Source organism: Mytilus galloprovincialis, chromosome 5 (genome assembly GCF_965363235.1).
Source record: "Mytilus galloprovincialis chromosome 5, xbMytGall1.hap1.1, whole genome shotgun sequence".
NCBI lineage: Eukaryota > Metazoa > Mollusca > Bivalvia > Mytilida > Mytilidae > Mytilus > Mytilus galloprovincialis.
The window spans coordinates 53,269,382-53,287,180 of record NC_134842.1 but is presented as its reverse complement, the minus strand read 5'-3'; the positions used below and the strand labels follow the sequence as shown (position 1 = coordinate 53,287,180).

The following is a 17,799-nucleotide window of genomic DNA, read 5'->3' as shown; positions in this document are numbered from 1 at the left end:
TTAAAAGTAGGCAAACCATTATGACAATGTACAAATTGCGTGGATCTATTAAATAGGAGGAGCATAAAATTCTTTTATTTCGGGTTGTTTATATACCTCATGGTGTGTTCAAAAGATTCCTCTGTTAGGCAATAAAAATGAATTAAAAATACCGAACCCCAAAGGAAATTAAAACAAATGGAAGTTCATAAAAACCGACTCAATTAACCAATCACTCGGCAATATTAAGTAACGACTTGAAACGATTCTCATTTTCGGCCTTGGTGCAAATATCTTCTGATGTAAGACAGTTAGTATTTATGTAAACGCCCACTTTAAAAAAAAAAACACTATTCAGTTGATAAGAAAAAACAACAACAATGAAATTTTCGTGGAATGTACAATAATTTTTTTTCTTCGTTTCTCAAACTTAAAATATTTTTTAATCGAAAGTTCATAATTCCTTAAAAGCTTTGATGTTAATAACTAATATCGTATTTAAGACGAAGTAGTTCTTTCACATGACATTGGTAATTTTTTTTTAAATTGAAAACATATGGCGGATTCAAATTACTCGTCTTATAGCAAATAATTGTTTACAATCCTGTCCGATAATATATATCTACTCTAGTCATCTACAGTAGTTGAAAAGAGAAAAAAACTAATGATTTTTCTTAAATGTATACTGACAAAAACACCAGTGACGTTCCAATCAAGACAATAAATAGACAGAACAAAAATACGAAGTTTGATAAGGAGCATTATGGAATGTATCACCTTTTTTAAAACTTCTTACGAATAACACATTTTTGTCGGTAACTTATGATTCCTTGATCTACAATCTGAATTATTACCGTATTTGAATAGAAGTAATTCCTTTATTTCATGCAATATGTTCATAATGACAGGGAAGGGTTTGGTGCCCGCTAACATGTTGAATCCCGTCACATTCTGTATTTTACTGTCCCAAGTCAGGAACCTATAATTTAGTGGTTATGTTTGTTGCTGTGTTGTTACAAAATTGTTTTTCGTTCATTATACATTAATTGAGCCTTTAGTTGTCTCGTTTGGAATGTTTAATGTTATATTTGTAATTCTCATCGGATTTTGTCAAATGTGCTGACGTCTTTTCTATTATATTTATGTGTTATGGTAAAGAAAATTAATCACCGCATTCATTTATTAGACTTGATTTTCTTCAACGTCATTAGTACGATATTTTACGTTTGAAAGAGGGACGAAAGATACCAAAGGGACAGTCAAACTCATAAATCTAAAACAAACTGACAACGCCATGGCTAAAAATGAAAAAGACAAACAGAAAAACAATAGCACACACGACACAACATAGAAAACTAAAGAATAAACAACACGAACCCCAACAAAAACTAGGGTGATCTCAGGTGCTCCGGAAGGGTAACCAGATCCTGCTCCACATGTGGCACCCGTCGTGTTGCTTATGTGATTACAAATCCGGTAAATAGTCTAATTCGGTAGGTCACATTATTTGAAGTTAGATTCAAAACAAACCGGACATAGCTTTATAATATAGTTAATTGCTACCTTAGTTTGCTATTAATAAGTATTGAAATGTGCATTGTTATTAAATGCAATATTAGTATTTAGTTCAAATATAATCTTAAATCAATCCTAATTCTATCTTATTCATTCAAATGTGACGTCATTTTTCATTTTTTGATGATCTGTTTTACAAATTCAAATGACGTCATTTTTTTGTCATTTTTTACAATTTCAAATATGACGTCACTTGGCGTTGAGGTTTAAACTTATTCGGATGTGTCTACATTTTGTGTTGCAAATGTCTGGTTATATAATGTATTTCAGTTGTTTCCTGTAATTAGTTAATACTTCAGTTTTATCATGTACATCTTCTGTATAGTAATTTTATAAATTTACTGTTTGCAAAAGTATAAATTATTCTAAATAATAGGCATGTCCTGGTAACTAACAGAAAACCCTGGCCGTTTTTGGCACAACATTTTTGATCTTTTGGTCCTCGATGCTGTTCGACTTTGTGCGTGTTTCAGCTTTAAAACTTTTGTATCTGGGGGTCACTAGTAGATCTCGTGTGAACAAAATGCACTTCTGGCGTATTAAAATTTTGAACTTGTTGCCTTTTGTTGGCTGTTGTTCGTGTGTTTCGTTGTCAATTGTGTTCTCCAATTTAATTATATTGTAGTCCTGTGGTGTTGAGTTGTCATTTTAATGTTATATTTCAAATGGCTATAAAAGAGGGAGGTTTGGCATGCCACAAAACCAGGTTCAACCCACCATTTTTTCCTTTAAAAATGTCCGGTACCACGTCAGGAATATGGCCATTGTTATATTATAGTTCGTTTCTGTGTGTGTTGCATTTTAACGTTGCGTCGTTTGTTTTCTCTTATTTTTGAGTGTAAATTCACATTGCGATAAGACGTGTCACGGTACTTGTCTATCCCAAATTCATGTATTTGGTTTTGATGTTATATTTGTTGTTCTCGTGGGATTTTGTCTGATGCTTGGTCCGTTTCTGTGTGTGTTGCATTGAAGTTTTGTGTCGTTGTTCTCCTGTTGTGTTTGATGCGTTTCCCTCGGTTTTGGTTTGTTACCCCGATTTTGTTTTTTGTCCATGGATTTATGAGTTTGAACAGCGGCATACTACTGTTGCCTTTATTTTTTAATTGTTTTACATTTTTCTTTCGGTGCCTTTTATAGCTGATTTTGCAATATGGGAATTTTTCATTGTTGAAGGCCATTGGTTAAACCCCGTGTCACTCGGTCTCCTTTGAAGGGTTGTCTCATTGGCAATCAAACCACATTTTTTTTCTTCATATAAATACAACATATTTGTACAAATACTCAAACACAGAATTATCATTTCATTTACATTAACTTCCATTTCAGCATAGCATTCATGGTACATTTTTTTTTAAAGAAAAAAGAGTAACGTCTTGATTTTCAATGAATTGAAATAAATTATTGTAGGGTTAATGTTTATGAGAAGGCAATCTATTTGCCAACAATAGACAAATCTCTTTGTATAGTCTGCCATGGTTTCAGCTGCCTTTTAAGGGCTTTTGTGACTTTAGTGTGATAATAAAACCGAACCTTTGTTACTACTAGATCAACATAATAGGACTTAATCAGTCATTACATGAGCTTACATACATGAGGTATAAAACATGTTGAATGTGTACTTTCATTTTATTTTCAGGATTCAATAAGTATACATTAGAATAACAGTTAATATTTACATCGAATATAATTAGAATGAGGCAAAATTGTTTTATTCCGACGCATGACCTATCAACATTTTGAACAGAAAAGATCATTTATATTGAAAGGTAGGTTTTTTTTATAACATAGAAAATTGCAACTAAATCTGCTTGAATTGTTTTTAAATTAGTGTTTATGTATTCATTGTCTCAAGAGCTTTTATCAGAAAATAAAAATTAAACAGTGAAACAATGCAAGCAGATTTAGTACCAGTAACAAGATGGCAGACGTATCTGGTAAAACAAAAAACAAAATCAAGGCAATGACAATTTGCTAGAATATATTTTTGAAAAACAATCAATGCTGATAAAATTTAAGCTACAACAGACATATTTGCATTTAGACATTCCTATTCCAATCTAACATCAATTTTTAAATTGATTACATATTCTTTTTTTCTTTTTCTTTCTATGGTTGTCAGACGGTGTGTTTCATTTCATTGGTGCAGCCAATCGAAAAGATGTTTTTTTTCTCTTAAAGTTGTATATATTGTTTTAATTTGCAATTACTTGACATACGTTAGATTATACTTTACGTTTAGTGAACGTCGTCGTCGTTTTCATGCGTCTAGCTTGTTTATACGACTTCCTTAATTAAAAACTACGTAGACAATTCATATTCATAATCACAAGCGTAAACAAATGTAGAGATTAAAACGGCAAGCGAAAAATATCTAACAATTTTAAATGAAATCAAAATAATCGGTAAGACATTTTGCGATGGACCACACAATAGTGATATCCCTGGTAGTTTAACAAAAGTAACGGAAATAGTATTTGGCTTAGTTACGTCAAAAACATGTTAAGTTAGCATTTGGCCTAGGATTAAATGAAAATGTTGACATCCCTCCTCTAAGAATGTTTTTCTCTCTATCTGTCAAAGAAATATGGTAAGAAAAATATATCTCATTTTGAGTTGATACAACTTGTGAATACTTATGTCAGCACTTCTGTAATGACATGAATTATCATTGATCTGGTCATAACTATAAATTAACTGTTGATAAAATTTTGGAAATTTTAAATATTAAGATTCTTTATACTTTAGGAAAAGATTACCGTAGCTGTATTTGGCAAACCTTTTAGGAATTTTGGTTCTCAATGCTATTCACTTTCGTACTTTATTTCAACTTTTTAACTTTGTTTTTTTAGAAAACATCGTCACAATGAGTCTTTTGTAGACGCAACTACTGGTATCTATAATGAGTTTATTTAATGGGTCGTCTGTACTAGTCATATTTAGTACCGCCGATTTACCAGCATAATGTAACTATCCGAATTTCACAAAAAAGATATATGTAATAATCGAAATAAATATAAGTACATATGAGAAAGTACAAAACAATATGTCTAAAACTTTTGCAACGTCTTTCCCATGAAACTTCTTACTTTCCAGTGGTCTGCCATTCTCCCAGTTGCAACATAAATTAAAAAAGATCTCAAAAGAAGAATTATGGTCAAAGGTCTCAACATAATGGCATCTTGCACTGAGTATAACTCCAATGATGATAAAGCCACTTATTGTAATAATAGAGAATATCATACACAGCAGAAAACACATTGGACTTGATGATGTCGGTAGGACGTTCGCAACAATAGTAAGAAAAAATGCAAATGTTAGGAGTACCGTTATCGCAAGTCCCATTCTTTCGCCAGATTCTATTGGAAATGTGAATACTAACGGATTTAGTAAACATAGCAAAAGTATAGGTAAAATAATGATGACGATGAAGTATAGAGGTTTCCACTGTATACATATATCTATGTTGTATGTATGCACTCCGTTTTCTTCGACAATGTATGCTTTATGGTTCGCAAGATTCCAATGTGCATTTGGGGTAAAGAATTCCATCAAAAGTTCATCCGAATTAGATATGAGCTTGAAAGCAGATCCAGCACTCCACATAATGAATTTTAGTGTGCATGTTTGAACATCAAATGGGAATTTAGACATATCCGTAGGACAGTTTGATTTTATTATCGCTCCAGGTGCATCTGTCACACTTCCATTCGGACAAATCGATGCGAGAAAAGGGGCGTCTTTTCCAATTGGTTCAAAGTCGTCTACACTATTAAGAACATAAACCCATGGGATCCAAATGTCAGCAGAGGGGATACGTAGAATGTCCGTGTTTCCATAGTCCTTTGGATTCCACGTTAATGATGGGTCTGTCCAATTCATTCTCAAAGCGACTACTATTGTTAACACCTCGTTCACGTCATTAAAATCGTTTATCATTTTTAACCATAGTGATAGTCCTACTTCTAACGGTTTTGCACTGTTTTCGCGTGGAAATAGTTGTTTCTTGTATCCTGTAAGTAGTTTTTCATAAAGTCTTTTTGAATCATCAAATGTTTCTGTGTTTATTTGTACGAACAGTGAAATAAACATTGTTAAATATAGAACATACATTGCAATGAATATATTGTTCAGTTTATATGATAAGACTTGTATGATCTTGTATCACATTTACAATAAAGAGATTTGGTATGATTGTCAATGAGACAACTATCTAACCGAGTCCAAACGACGTCGAATAAAGCAACTAAAAGGTGGTTACTATGCTGCACCTATATATAGTCTACTTTAACTGGAAAGTGAATGAACAACCTTGGGATAATGTTTTTTTCTACAGATATCAGATTATAAGCAAATTAGTTTAACATGTTCCTAGTCGATATTAAATATTATGTTGGCGTTGCAATGTTTGTTATTTTGAGTTTTTATGATTAGATCTATAATGTAAAGAATAAAATAATTCGTTTTCTTTTGATTTAAGGAAGATTTTTCAAATAAAATGCCAATAACATCATTAAATTTATGTATAGATTTAATTTTGTGTCTGATGAGATATTTGTCAGTAGATTTAAATAAATTAATATAACCAATTAAAACTAAAGTTGATTAATCTACATTGATCTAAAAAGAAATTAAGAGTAAGAAGGCGCAGTTTATGTAGGTTAGGTTAGAACAAGATTAAAACTGACATTGTGGGAATGATTTATAGGACGATGTCTTTTAATATATTGCTTCATATAGCATCATTGTCAATGACATTATTCTATGCAATTACTAAAGAAAGTATAGAAATACCGAAGTATACGTAGGTTTTATCCTTATTCGTGTATTGCAATCTTTTATATTAAAAACAGAATTTATGCATAAATTTTACTTCTATAAAATAACAAGTCGTAGATGATGTTTATACATCGATGGACCTAAAAGGGATACTGATACTGATAGGTTTCATATTTAGTGTTTGATTCGAGAATATTTGTTTAAAGAAAATAAACAGCTCATATGTCGAATCAATAGTTATCAAAGGTACTAGGATTGAATTTTGTAATCTAGTCGCGCGTCTCGTCTACATAAAACTCATAGGTGACGCTCAGATCAAAATAGTTATAAAGCCAAACAAGAACAAAGTTGAATAGCATTGAGGACCCATAATTCAAAAAAGTTGTGCCAAATACGGCTAAGGTTATCTATTCCTGGGATAAGTTTTTAGAAAAATTCAAAGTTTTGTAACAGGAAATTTATGAAAATGACAATATAATTGGTATTCATGTCAACACCGAAGTGCTGACTACTAAGCTAGTGATACACTCGGGGACGAAACGTCCACCAGCAGTGTCAATTAGACGCCTAATATATATTCGATGAGTTTTTATAAGATATCACAAGGTTTCAAATTTGTGTCAGCTTCCTACGATGGCATAAACGGTTGAGCCTGTATTTGCACAAAACCAATTGAGAAATCAAATCTTTCATACTCCCCTTAAGTCTACAAAGAAAGCAAAAATGTCTCTTTTTATTACTAGAAACATGCAATTGTAAAACAGCTACATACGCTAATTTTGTTTATGCCAAGTTTCAATGTCTTTTGGTTTCACTATTGTCCAATTTACGATGTTAAACGATGTAGACGATAATATGCAGTTGTGATAAGCACTGTTTAAGACAATTCCTTTGTTGTAGAACATGCAAATAAGGCGGTAATTTACCGTTGTTATGTATCAAGCAAGATTTGCTGCTCAATGTGATGTTCATTAAACCCATGAAGGACTTATATGATTCGCAAAAATCTCTTCCTTGTCGAATGATATATGTTTTTGTATGTGGGATTATAGGAGTGCTCATTAATTCCAAATGCATTTACAAATTACTCATAGTAGTACATTTACATACAAAAACGATATTTAAAGATTTGTCCGCAGGAACAACAGCATATTTATCACTCAGAGATAATAGACACTTCAAAGCTTCTTAATTTGTCTCTGAAAACGAACGTTGGTCGAGCATTCGCACAGCTCATATCCAACTAAGTTAGACAACACGTGACTTTTGTGACGTATTCTGGCCGCCATTTTGTATTATATTTCCCCATATAAAATGCATAGATGCTTCAATAAAGTTTAATTTTCTCATAAACCTGACCAGTTTTCTAAGTTTTGCAAATCAATCCTTGATATTCAAACATATTTTTATCAAAAAATGTTGGTCCTAACAGTTTAATTTTTTTATTAAAGTCGGTCATTTTAGACTTGTAAATACATGCACTTTTCCCGTAATTTCTTCGTTGCCTCCATGCTAATTTAATAGACCACTTTCGAGTTCATCCGTCACCGGAAAAAACTCGTCAATTATACGCGCTTTTATCACCGTCATTTGTGCGTTTCGTCACTTCCCTTCCAATGTTGAGCGAGTGGTTGGAAAACTATAATTCTATATTATACGAATTGTTCGGCAAATTGAATTCTCAAAATTGACAATCAACACTGCTGTCATTAGAGAATTGTCAGTAAGTACCTACAGAGCAACCATTATTTCTAGTTTATCCTGCACAAAGACGATCACTAAGACGCTTGATGAACGTAAATAGTGCAGGGATACAGGCGACCCCCTCTATCTGGTAAATGACGTCATAGAGGCGTGCATAATTGACGAGTTTTTGCCGGTGACGGATGAACTCGAAAGTGGTCTATTAAATTACCGATACCCCTACTTGTACAACAAATAAAGAAATTCCGTACATCAAAAACAAACTTTGCAAAAAGCTCTGTTATTAGACTTTTGACGATGTGAATTTAAGCATGGATGCAATTTGGGTGCTCCTCATTTCAGAATAATTGATGATTTGGAGGTCAGTTTAGACCAATTTTTCTATCATTCCATATGGAATAAAAATCAAATTGGTGTACCTTTATAATAAAGAAGGATACGGCTACAAAATAAACACAGAATGGACATTTTTGTCTTTATCATAAAAAAAACGTAGATGAAAAAACTGTCAAAATAGGTGCAATTTGGGTACCGTCACGTTATATATGTCTCTGGTTTAGGACACAATAATAAAATAAATTCATTATTATTTTTATTTATCTGTAGAATTACATATATATCCTGAATCCAAGATCACACATTCAGTTAAAAAGTTTGGATATGGCACTCTCGGGGCGTCTTTTTACCACAGAACACCACAGAATACCACAGAAAATTGAAATATTTACTTTCATAATCATAAATGTATATTGATGATCTTGTTTATATTGTTTTTTTCCTTTATTTTTCTATTTTGTGTGACATGCTATAAAATGACAATAAAAGATATGAATCATTGAATTGTGAATTGTTATTATCAGAGACATATATTGTATTTTAGGGTCTCACTAATTAGCGACAACAAGCGTCAAGAAGCGACAACAAGCGTCAACAAGCGACAAGAAGCGACAACAAGAATTATTTTAGCGACAACAAGCGACAAGAAGACTATTTAGCGACAAGAAAACATTTTTTTTTTATTAGATATAAAGAAATTTGTATTTAATGTTTTTTTTTAAATATACGAGCAGATATGTCTAATTAAAATGTTTTAATTATATAGATAGACGAAGAAATGAAACATTTGTGAGAAAGAAAGAGATTGTGAAGTTTATATCAGTATATTGGTAGATGAAGAAATTTTACATTTGTGAAAAAGAAAGAGATTGAGCTTCTTTTTTTATTTTTAAATATGAAGAATATGTATAAGATAATGTATGTATCTGTTTTCATCAAAGTCAAAGTATGAATAAACGAATGGAGATATATATGGAGCAGGCATAATGGAATATAATATTTTGATTCATTTGCTTAATACTATGCTCTAAGTGTACTCTTGTTATGTCAATTCGATGCTTTATTTGTAGAACTCTCGGCCACGCTTTGCCATCTTTATTATTTAAGCGTGTTTCCAGACCCCACGAGGAGGACGTGGTTCTTCTACCTTGGGGTCCATATACAGATCACGTACTTTTGCGGAAAAAAAAACAAAAAAAAGGTCAACTTTCCTTTGAAGGATTTATTGAAACAAAAACATGAAATATTATTTCCTTTCTAACAGTATAATTCATTGTTCTTGATAGGAACAACATTAGTTGTGGCTTCACTCTAAAGTAATAATAGTACACACAATGTGGAACATCAAATGAGATTAACGAGTCGCGTGTCCCCTGTTTTATTGCTACAATAACATCCAATTAACACCTTCAACTTTGTACACGCGTCAGACTATACAATTACACGCGCCAGAATATACAATCATTGTAAATAGTGAACACCTGTTGAAAACTCAAGATTGTCATTAATTTCCTTTCATCTTCAATCAATATGCATAAACATGATAAATATCGTTTATTATGAGGCAATAATATAAACAAATAAAAAGATGAAAACATTCACATTTCAATTTTCTTTTCCTCCTTTGTATTTCACAATTTGTGTCAAGATTTTAAGGACAATGATGCACAAGTAATTCATTTTGCGAGCTTAATACATATTGCACGAAAAGAGTTTTAAAAAACAAATTTTAAGATAGATAATATGTTCTAAAACACAAGGAAAAGTAATCTCATAATACAATAATTAAACGTAATATTATACTGGCTGTTATTCATAATAGATGATAAAATATTATGTAAATAATGTTTCATTTTTTTCTATCAATTTTAACTTTCTTGTCGCTAAAATTATTTTCTATTGCATATTCTTTTAAAATTTATTGCAATAATTAATTTTAATTAAAAAAAAATGTTTTCTTGTCGCTAAATAGTTTCTTGTCGCTTGTTGTCGCTAAAATAATTCTTGTTGTCGCTTCTTGTCGCTTGTTGACGCTTGTTGTCGCTAAAATTCTTGTTGTCGCTAATTAGTGAGACCGGTATTTTATGTCTGTTTATATTATGTTTTTTTTAAACGTAATCGTACCAAGTGCCATATATTTGTGGTGCTCCTACACGTAGGAGAATGTGAATAGCAATATAGACATCATGATGATACTTGTTTCTTTTCCCTATACATAACATAACAGCGGGAAATCATTTACAAAAGAAATATTATACTCCCCAGGAAAGACAGATAGTCATTGAGATACCACATCATGTGGTATTTGATATCTTTGGATAATCCAGGTTTGGGTCTTCTTAGAATACGACACACTTTTATCAAAGTCCATAGTTTTTTTAGTAATGAAAATTCTTATAACGATAATCAGATAATGCAAGAAATGGAAATCTACACTTAATGATCAATGTTGCAGACCAGGGCTTCCAAAAAATATTTGAGCTAGACGAACATTTTATATCTGATCCCGATTTTAATCCCTTAAGACTAAGTCACAAAAGGTAATTATGGCAATCAGATGGCCATTCCAGAGGGAGGGCTTAAAAACACCTGATCCCGAAATCCCGGGCTTAAATACACGAAATCCCGAGGTCCCGAAATTCGAAAAAAAGAATTCCCGGATCCTGAAAGGGTCAATCCCGAAATACCGAGCTTAAAAACACCTGATCCCGGAGTCCCGATAAAGGTCCTATACCCCCTCATTCCAATGATTGACATGAGATTAAAAAAAAAGATTTTAAACTTTACTTTGATATGAATTTGATGTTTGGATGTAAACTGTTAAATTGACAGTGCATCGTACAAAGTGTGCATATCAGCATGCTCATATCTGCCTTAGACTCTTTATTTTTGCAAAATGACAGTCATTGTCAAAAACTTTACTTTCGTTTTTAAAATCACATTTTTCTAAAACCGGATGTTGACTTGACTATATGCATGGTAAAACATGGACCATAAACAGATACGTAAAATCTGTGTACGTGAACAAAGCATGTCTTGAGTGAAAAAGCTTTTCCACGTTATTTCTTCAACAAATTACTTGAAATGAACGTTAGATACATTAATCAATGGTAATTTTAGCATTTTTGAAGAAATGTAGGATGCATAATTTAATTTCCCACCTGTGCACATGCGCACACATGTTCTAGTTGATACAACATAGTTCTGATGATTTTTCATTTTAATAAAGTCATATGAAACGAGTGAGTGGTGAAAAATAGTGTTTATCCAATTCTTGAAGCAATGTACAATGTATGTATATATCATAAACTTGGTCCTCTGTGCACGATTTTATCTATTTTTAAGCAAATACATCGTATAATAGTCATTTTTTTTTTTCTCTCTGTCTGTTATGATTTAACAAATATGTCTGCTCATTAAATACGGTGACAGATCCATGCGATTGCGATCACTTGATTTTTACGAGAAGGGTTACGCTGAGGTCACTATGCGAATTGCTTCAAGGAAGCAAGCAATTATAAAAATAAGTAAACTTCTTCTAAATGTGGACAAATTAAAGAATGTTCCTGAGAAAAAAGTATATATACCAAGGCTTCCAAAACGGTCATATATTCTGGTCATGACCGAAACTTTCATAAAAAGTCTGGCTGCTCTCAGCCTCAAACGGTCAAATAGAATTGGTTTGCCACTTTTAGTTATTAGTTATTCAAGGCATTTTTGATAAAACAGTCATTTCAATTTTGACCAACTATCGATCATTAAAAATGTCCGTTTGGGGCTTTGGACATGTCCGCTTGGGCATACTATTTCACAAAGATATTTCGGATATAATTGGGTTTATTACAACAGATGCAGCAAATTTAAGATAAGTGTCTAAGTTAGTCTAATTCTCTGGATACATAAATGTACGGCTTGGTCTTTAGCTTGTGTACAACAATACAAAGTAGAAAAAACACGTTTTCTTTTATTTAAATAACAACAAGCTGTCAAACAATTATCCCTTCAATAAGTTATATTGAAGCCATAAATCATTCACTGATTACAGGTTTGTTACCTTTGATGAGGTGTCCTTAGCTTGTCTTTATCAATAGAACTAATGATGCATAACAATGTACATAACGGTGATCAGGTAACGAGGTCAAATATGTAAGCATGTACGGAACAACATCTTATTTAATTACGCTTTATAGATATTATTTTAAATGAGCATTCAGTTTAACAAAGTTTCCTGATATTTAAAAGTTATTCAAGCTGACTTGTCGAATGAATAAGAGTGGCGTTCTCTATTCTTGTTTTCATATTAAAAAAATGTTTTTACAATTAAAATCATAAAGAATAATATCCAATCATGACAATCTCTGACTCTTATTAAGACTTCGTCTGAATATGAACTTTATAAATCTGCCATCATGGGCAAACGTAAACGTGACGATTCCGATCAAAATTCGAAATCTGCTAAAAATGCTAGAAGCCTTAGTCAAAAGTGGTTACAACTGTTTTTATGGTTAAGATTTGACAGTATGCTAAATGCCATGTTTTGTGACATTTGTCAAAAACATAAACTGAAAAATAACTTTGTAAAGCCTGGTTCGACAAATTTTCGAAAGTCAGCCGTTGTAGAACATGCTAATAGCAATGACCACGTTCAAGCTCTTAAATTAGAGACAGCTTCTAAAAGTAATCCAATCGTATCAGTATTTGAGAAAATTCATGAAAAGACTGACAAAGCTATGTGCAACTTGTTCCGTAATGCTTACTTTATTGCTAAAGAAAACTTACCAATGGACAAATTTCAGTCATGAAATGGTTTGAATAAGTTTAATGGTGCCGTGATCACTTCTAAATTATACCAAGAGAACAATGCCTGTTCCGAATTTATTCAGACAATTTCCGATAGTATAGAGCAAGAGGTGATGTCCGATGTAAAGTTAAATCCCGCCGTGGGAATTATGATCGACGAGTCAACTGATCTGGCTACGCAAAAACATTTAATCTTGTACTTATCATACCTCAAAGCTGGTGAACTGAAAATTAGTTATACAAAACTTTTGAACTTGTCTTCTGGTACCGCTGTGTCAATCACTGCACATATAATTGCCTATTTGAAGTCATTTGGTGTAGACTTGTCTAAAATATTCGGCATGGGGTCTGACGGTGCGTCTGTTATGATAAGAAAGCACGGAGGTGTATCTCAGCTTTTAAAAGACACTTCTCCACACTTAGTAGAGGTTCATTGCGTAGCTCACCGCCTAGCATTAGCTTGTGTCGACACGGCAAAAGAAATTCCGGACATTAAACTTTTAGAAAGCATTGTTAGCACTGTATATTCGTACTACAAACGTTCACCCACAAACCTTGCTGAACTACGATCATGGCAACTCATAATAGATGATCCGTTGTTAAATCCGCTTGACATTCACAAAGTCCGCTGGCTTTCTATGGGAAATGCTTTAGACAATCTCCGCCGTTCTGTCGTTTCCATAGTAAACATGTTAGGCGACCAGACTGACATGGACATCGTGGCTAATTCTCTACACAACTGCAGTATGACAACATACAAGTTCTTTTTCATGCTCTACTTTTTATCCGACCTGTTAGGTAAAATAAATCAGCTCAGCAAATCACTCCAGAAACGTGACTTGTCTTATGCCACCGTGAAACAACTAGTTGACTCTTTTCTTATGGCAATAGAGGCCGAGTACTTAACCGAACTTCCTTCATTTGGACCATTATGTACCGAATTTCTAAAATCAACAGAACAATCTGACACCTTCAAAACTATCACCTTTCAACGTAACCACCGTGACATCCATCTTAAGAAAAGAGCTGTGCAATGTGCCCAATTGATTCATGATAACATTCGTGACCGATTTCCAGACAACAAAATTTTTGAAGCATTCTCTGTGTTTGAGTCGTCGAACTTTCCGAGTAGTGTTGCCGACCTTCCTCACTAGGGGGAACAAGAGTTAGAGTGTCTTGGGGACCATTATAATTTAATCAACCAAGAAGAACTACAAGTAGAATGGGGCATACTTAAGTATTTGATCTTCAATAACTATAAGGGACTTTCGTTTGCCGATCTCTTAACCGCCATTATTTCAAGAAAAGACCAGTTCCCTAATGCAATTTATATATTATATACATAAGTTGTATAATGAAAACTATTCATTTAGTTATAAAAAACACATGCATAATTTTTTTTTAATTTGAGGTTTCTTAATATGACTTTAAAACCTTTTTAAATTGTTCATCAAATCATGCTGATAAACTAATTTCTTATAATTTTAATCTTTTGGACTCAATCAATTAGATCTATACAAACTGCTGAAATGTAAGAAAATAATTGTGAATAGACCGATCAAATTATATGAAGTTGGGTTACTGAAAATAGTTTACCTGTCACCTGAAAAGGTAGATTTCAGCTTTCCAACAACTAATTAGCCTTGATTAAAAATCAGAAAGTATTGAAGTAGGGGTTGTTTTGATAGTAATTAATCATCATGTCACTTTTATGACCCAAAATGTGTAGATGTTAAAGGCAAAAGGTTTTCCAACAACTAATTAGCCTTGATTAAAAATTAGAAAGTATTGAAGTAGGAGTTGTTTTGATAGTCATTAATCATCATGTCACTTTTACGCCCCGAAATGAATAGATGTTAAACGTGTTAAAGGCAAAAGGTTGGGTCAAAAAGATTGTGAATTATGTTAAAATGACCGAAAAAGCCTTGAACTTAAAAGTAGATGACTGTTTCATGCTTTGCCCGGCCAGCCGGACTTTTTCTGAACATTATACATGTTATACAAATGACCGGATTAAATGACTGTTTTGGAAGCCTTTTGTAGACCTGGAGATATAAAGGTAGTCTAACTAGTTGAGTTAGGGATGATCTTCTTTAGCATGTTTAGCTCAATTGGTTAGATCACTGCCTTTTGATCCGGTGATTGAGGGTTCTAATCCCACTGTACCATCCTTGGAATTTCACATCAGTGACTTCAGTCTTCATCAACTGACCAAACCAAGGACGTATACTAAATGTTAGTTATATATATGTCCTTCATCAAACTTTGTTAAAATTTTGTATTAATTTCATAGAATTAATTTTTTTTGGTATTCCGTTGTTATGGTTGTTGTTATCAGGTCTGTCAGCTCCCAAAACACATTCGCACCCCACACTTTATGACTTTGTCCTCCATTAATTATTGTCTTCCTTAGTCCATTTCTTTGTATTGTTTTTTTTTGTATTTATTCAACTACATGTTGAATTATAATTTTTTTTTTAGTAGGTTAAAAGACATATAAATTAATATGAAAATATTCATTTGTGAATAAGATTATTTTTGGTGATTGGCTGATTAATTATTAATTGATTTCAGATTTACAGTTCAGGTGGTACCCAAAACTTTCACTAAAATTAATTTGGCTCGTTTAATTTTCATAAAATTTTGACAAAGTATTTACTTTGACCCTTTAACAAAAATATAAAAAATTCAAAAAATTTGAACAAAGCGTTTTATCAGAAAAATTACACTGGTTATATAACAGTTTGACAAACACTAATTTTGATCATTGAGAAGCTTTATATTGCCTTCACAAGGCAACGTTATTAAAACGTTTAGCTGATATTACAGAGTTATCTCCCTGTAGTGTTAGGTACCACCTTAATTAGTACAGTAGATTCCGGTTATTTGCATAGCCTATTTGTCAGACAAAATTATGCAATAAAGCGGAGTATGCTTATATCCGAAATGCCAAATGACAGAGTCAAATAACATCGATGGAACAGATCAGGTAAAAGAAATCCCTGAAGAAAGATAAACGTCTGTAATCCACATACAATATACTGAATGTTGATTTATTCTAATAAAAACTTTATGTCTACTCTAGTGTCATATGTGTTATTTTATTTTGTTTCTTTAAATAAAGATTATAAACACATTTAGTTTTAGTTTATTTGCATCCAGACTTTCCTTTACCCGGGATACGAAAATAAACTGTTCTAAAAATAGATTTGTTTCTATGACCCATATGTACAATGTACATTGTTAGGCTTTGATTAAAATAAACTTTTAAACAATAATTCACAGTTTATAATTATTTTAACAATAGATGTGTAATGAATTGCTTTTGATATCCAGTTGGATACTGAAGTAACAGCTTGTTAGTTTCGTATATGCAAAGCAGTAATGGTGGGGCCCTGTACAGGTTAATTGCTGGACACAAGTGTTGAAAGTGAGAAAATATAATAATTAAAAGTCAAATGCTCTTTTCATAAAATATTAAAAACAAATGATTGATGTATAAAATTCTTTAACCATATGTAAATGCCCTATAATATTAACATTAATACAGATCACCCCAAGCCCAATAGAGTTCACATTGGTTATGATCGATAATTAGCAGGAGTTTTTGTTTTAAAAATTAACCCCAAATGTAATCTATGGACAATTGTTTAAATCCAATCAATTATTAACACCCTTTGAAGTAGAATGGTCAGTGTTTTTACAATTATCTGTTTGACATTTTTATGACCTCGAGGCTTAAAATAGAACATGGGAAACTTACCTGTGTAGACATCGAGGTTTATTTTTAAATCAAATTCTATAATATAAACACAAAAGAAACTGTTTTAAAACTTTATTTCAATAACACAAAAGTAAATATGAAATAATAACGAAAATAAGGATGCATTCAAGAAAAATATACTTACCAAATGACCGTTTCCGGTCAAAAATCTCGCCAGTTTTAACTAAGCATATCTAGACGGCAATAATTTTCTATGCAATAAACCGAAAGGCCACTTGTAGAGCTATGCATATAACCGGACAATTTAACATTAGATGAATGGGAAATGGTTTTGTGCAGGAGAAAACTATGCAATTAACCGAATTATGCTATTAAGCGGTATGCAATTAAGTGGAATCGACTGTACATGTATTTACAAAGTAGTTTGATTTTATTGTTATGTGTTGGTGTAAAGTAAAAAACAAGTAGTATAATAATCTTGATTTGAATAATTGAAATGAAGATTTCAAATGAAAACATGGAACATAATTATTTTCTCAAATTTACAAAAGAAAACCTGTCATGCCTGGTATCGGTTTTAGTCAAATGTCACTTTTTTAAAACAATAAAAAAAAAACCACTTATTTTATTCAGTCTTTACAGCAATACACTAACTAAAGCATGATTATCAAACTTATTCAACACAAAACTTTTTTAAAACTGGTGAGCGCATGTGTTTAATTACTAAACCATTACCAAAATAGCAACAACAACAAAAATGAACTTGCCGTATGGACAATGATGGAAACTTCATTATCAGGATTGGTTGATTTCTGAGTTTTGGTGTTTTAACCCCTCTTTCAAGCACCACATTTAGGTTATTTCCTGGCGGTCAGCTTTTATTGGTGTACATAATGAAATAA

The 17,799-nt window shown here is 32.2% G+C and overlaps 1 protein-coding gene and 1 pseudogene across 1 annotated transcript in view; both read left to right on the top strand.

The window, feature by feature from the left end:
* Window positions 1–10,548: 10,548 nt before the first annotated feature.
* Window positions 10,549–17,799, top strand: part of LOC143076027 (uncharacterized) — a 39,305-nt gene continuing 32,054 nt past the window's right edge. Inside the window, exon 1 of the mRNA XM_076251639.1 lies at window positions 10,549–10,700. Within this exon, the coding sequence (XP_076107754.1) occupies window positions 10,670–10,700 (31 nt within the window). The 5' untranslated portion in view covers window positions 10,549–10,669. The remainder of the gene's footprint in view (window positions 10,701–17,799) is intronic.
* On the top strand, window positions 12,718–14,519 carry LOC143076922 (E3 SUMO-protein ligase KIAA1586-like; annotated as a pseudogene).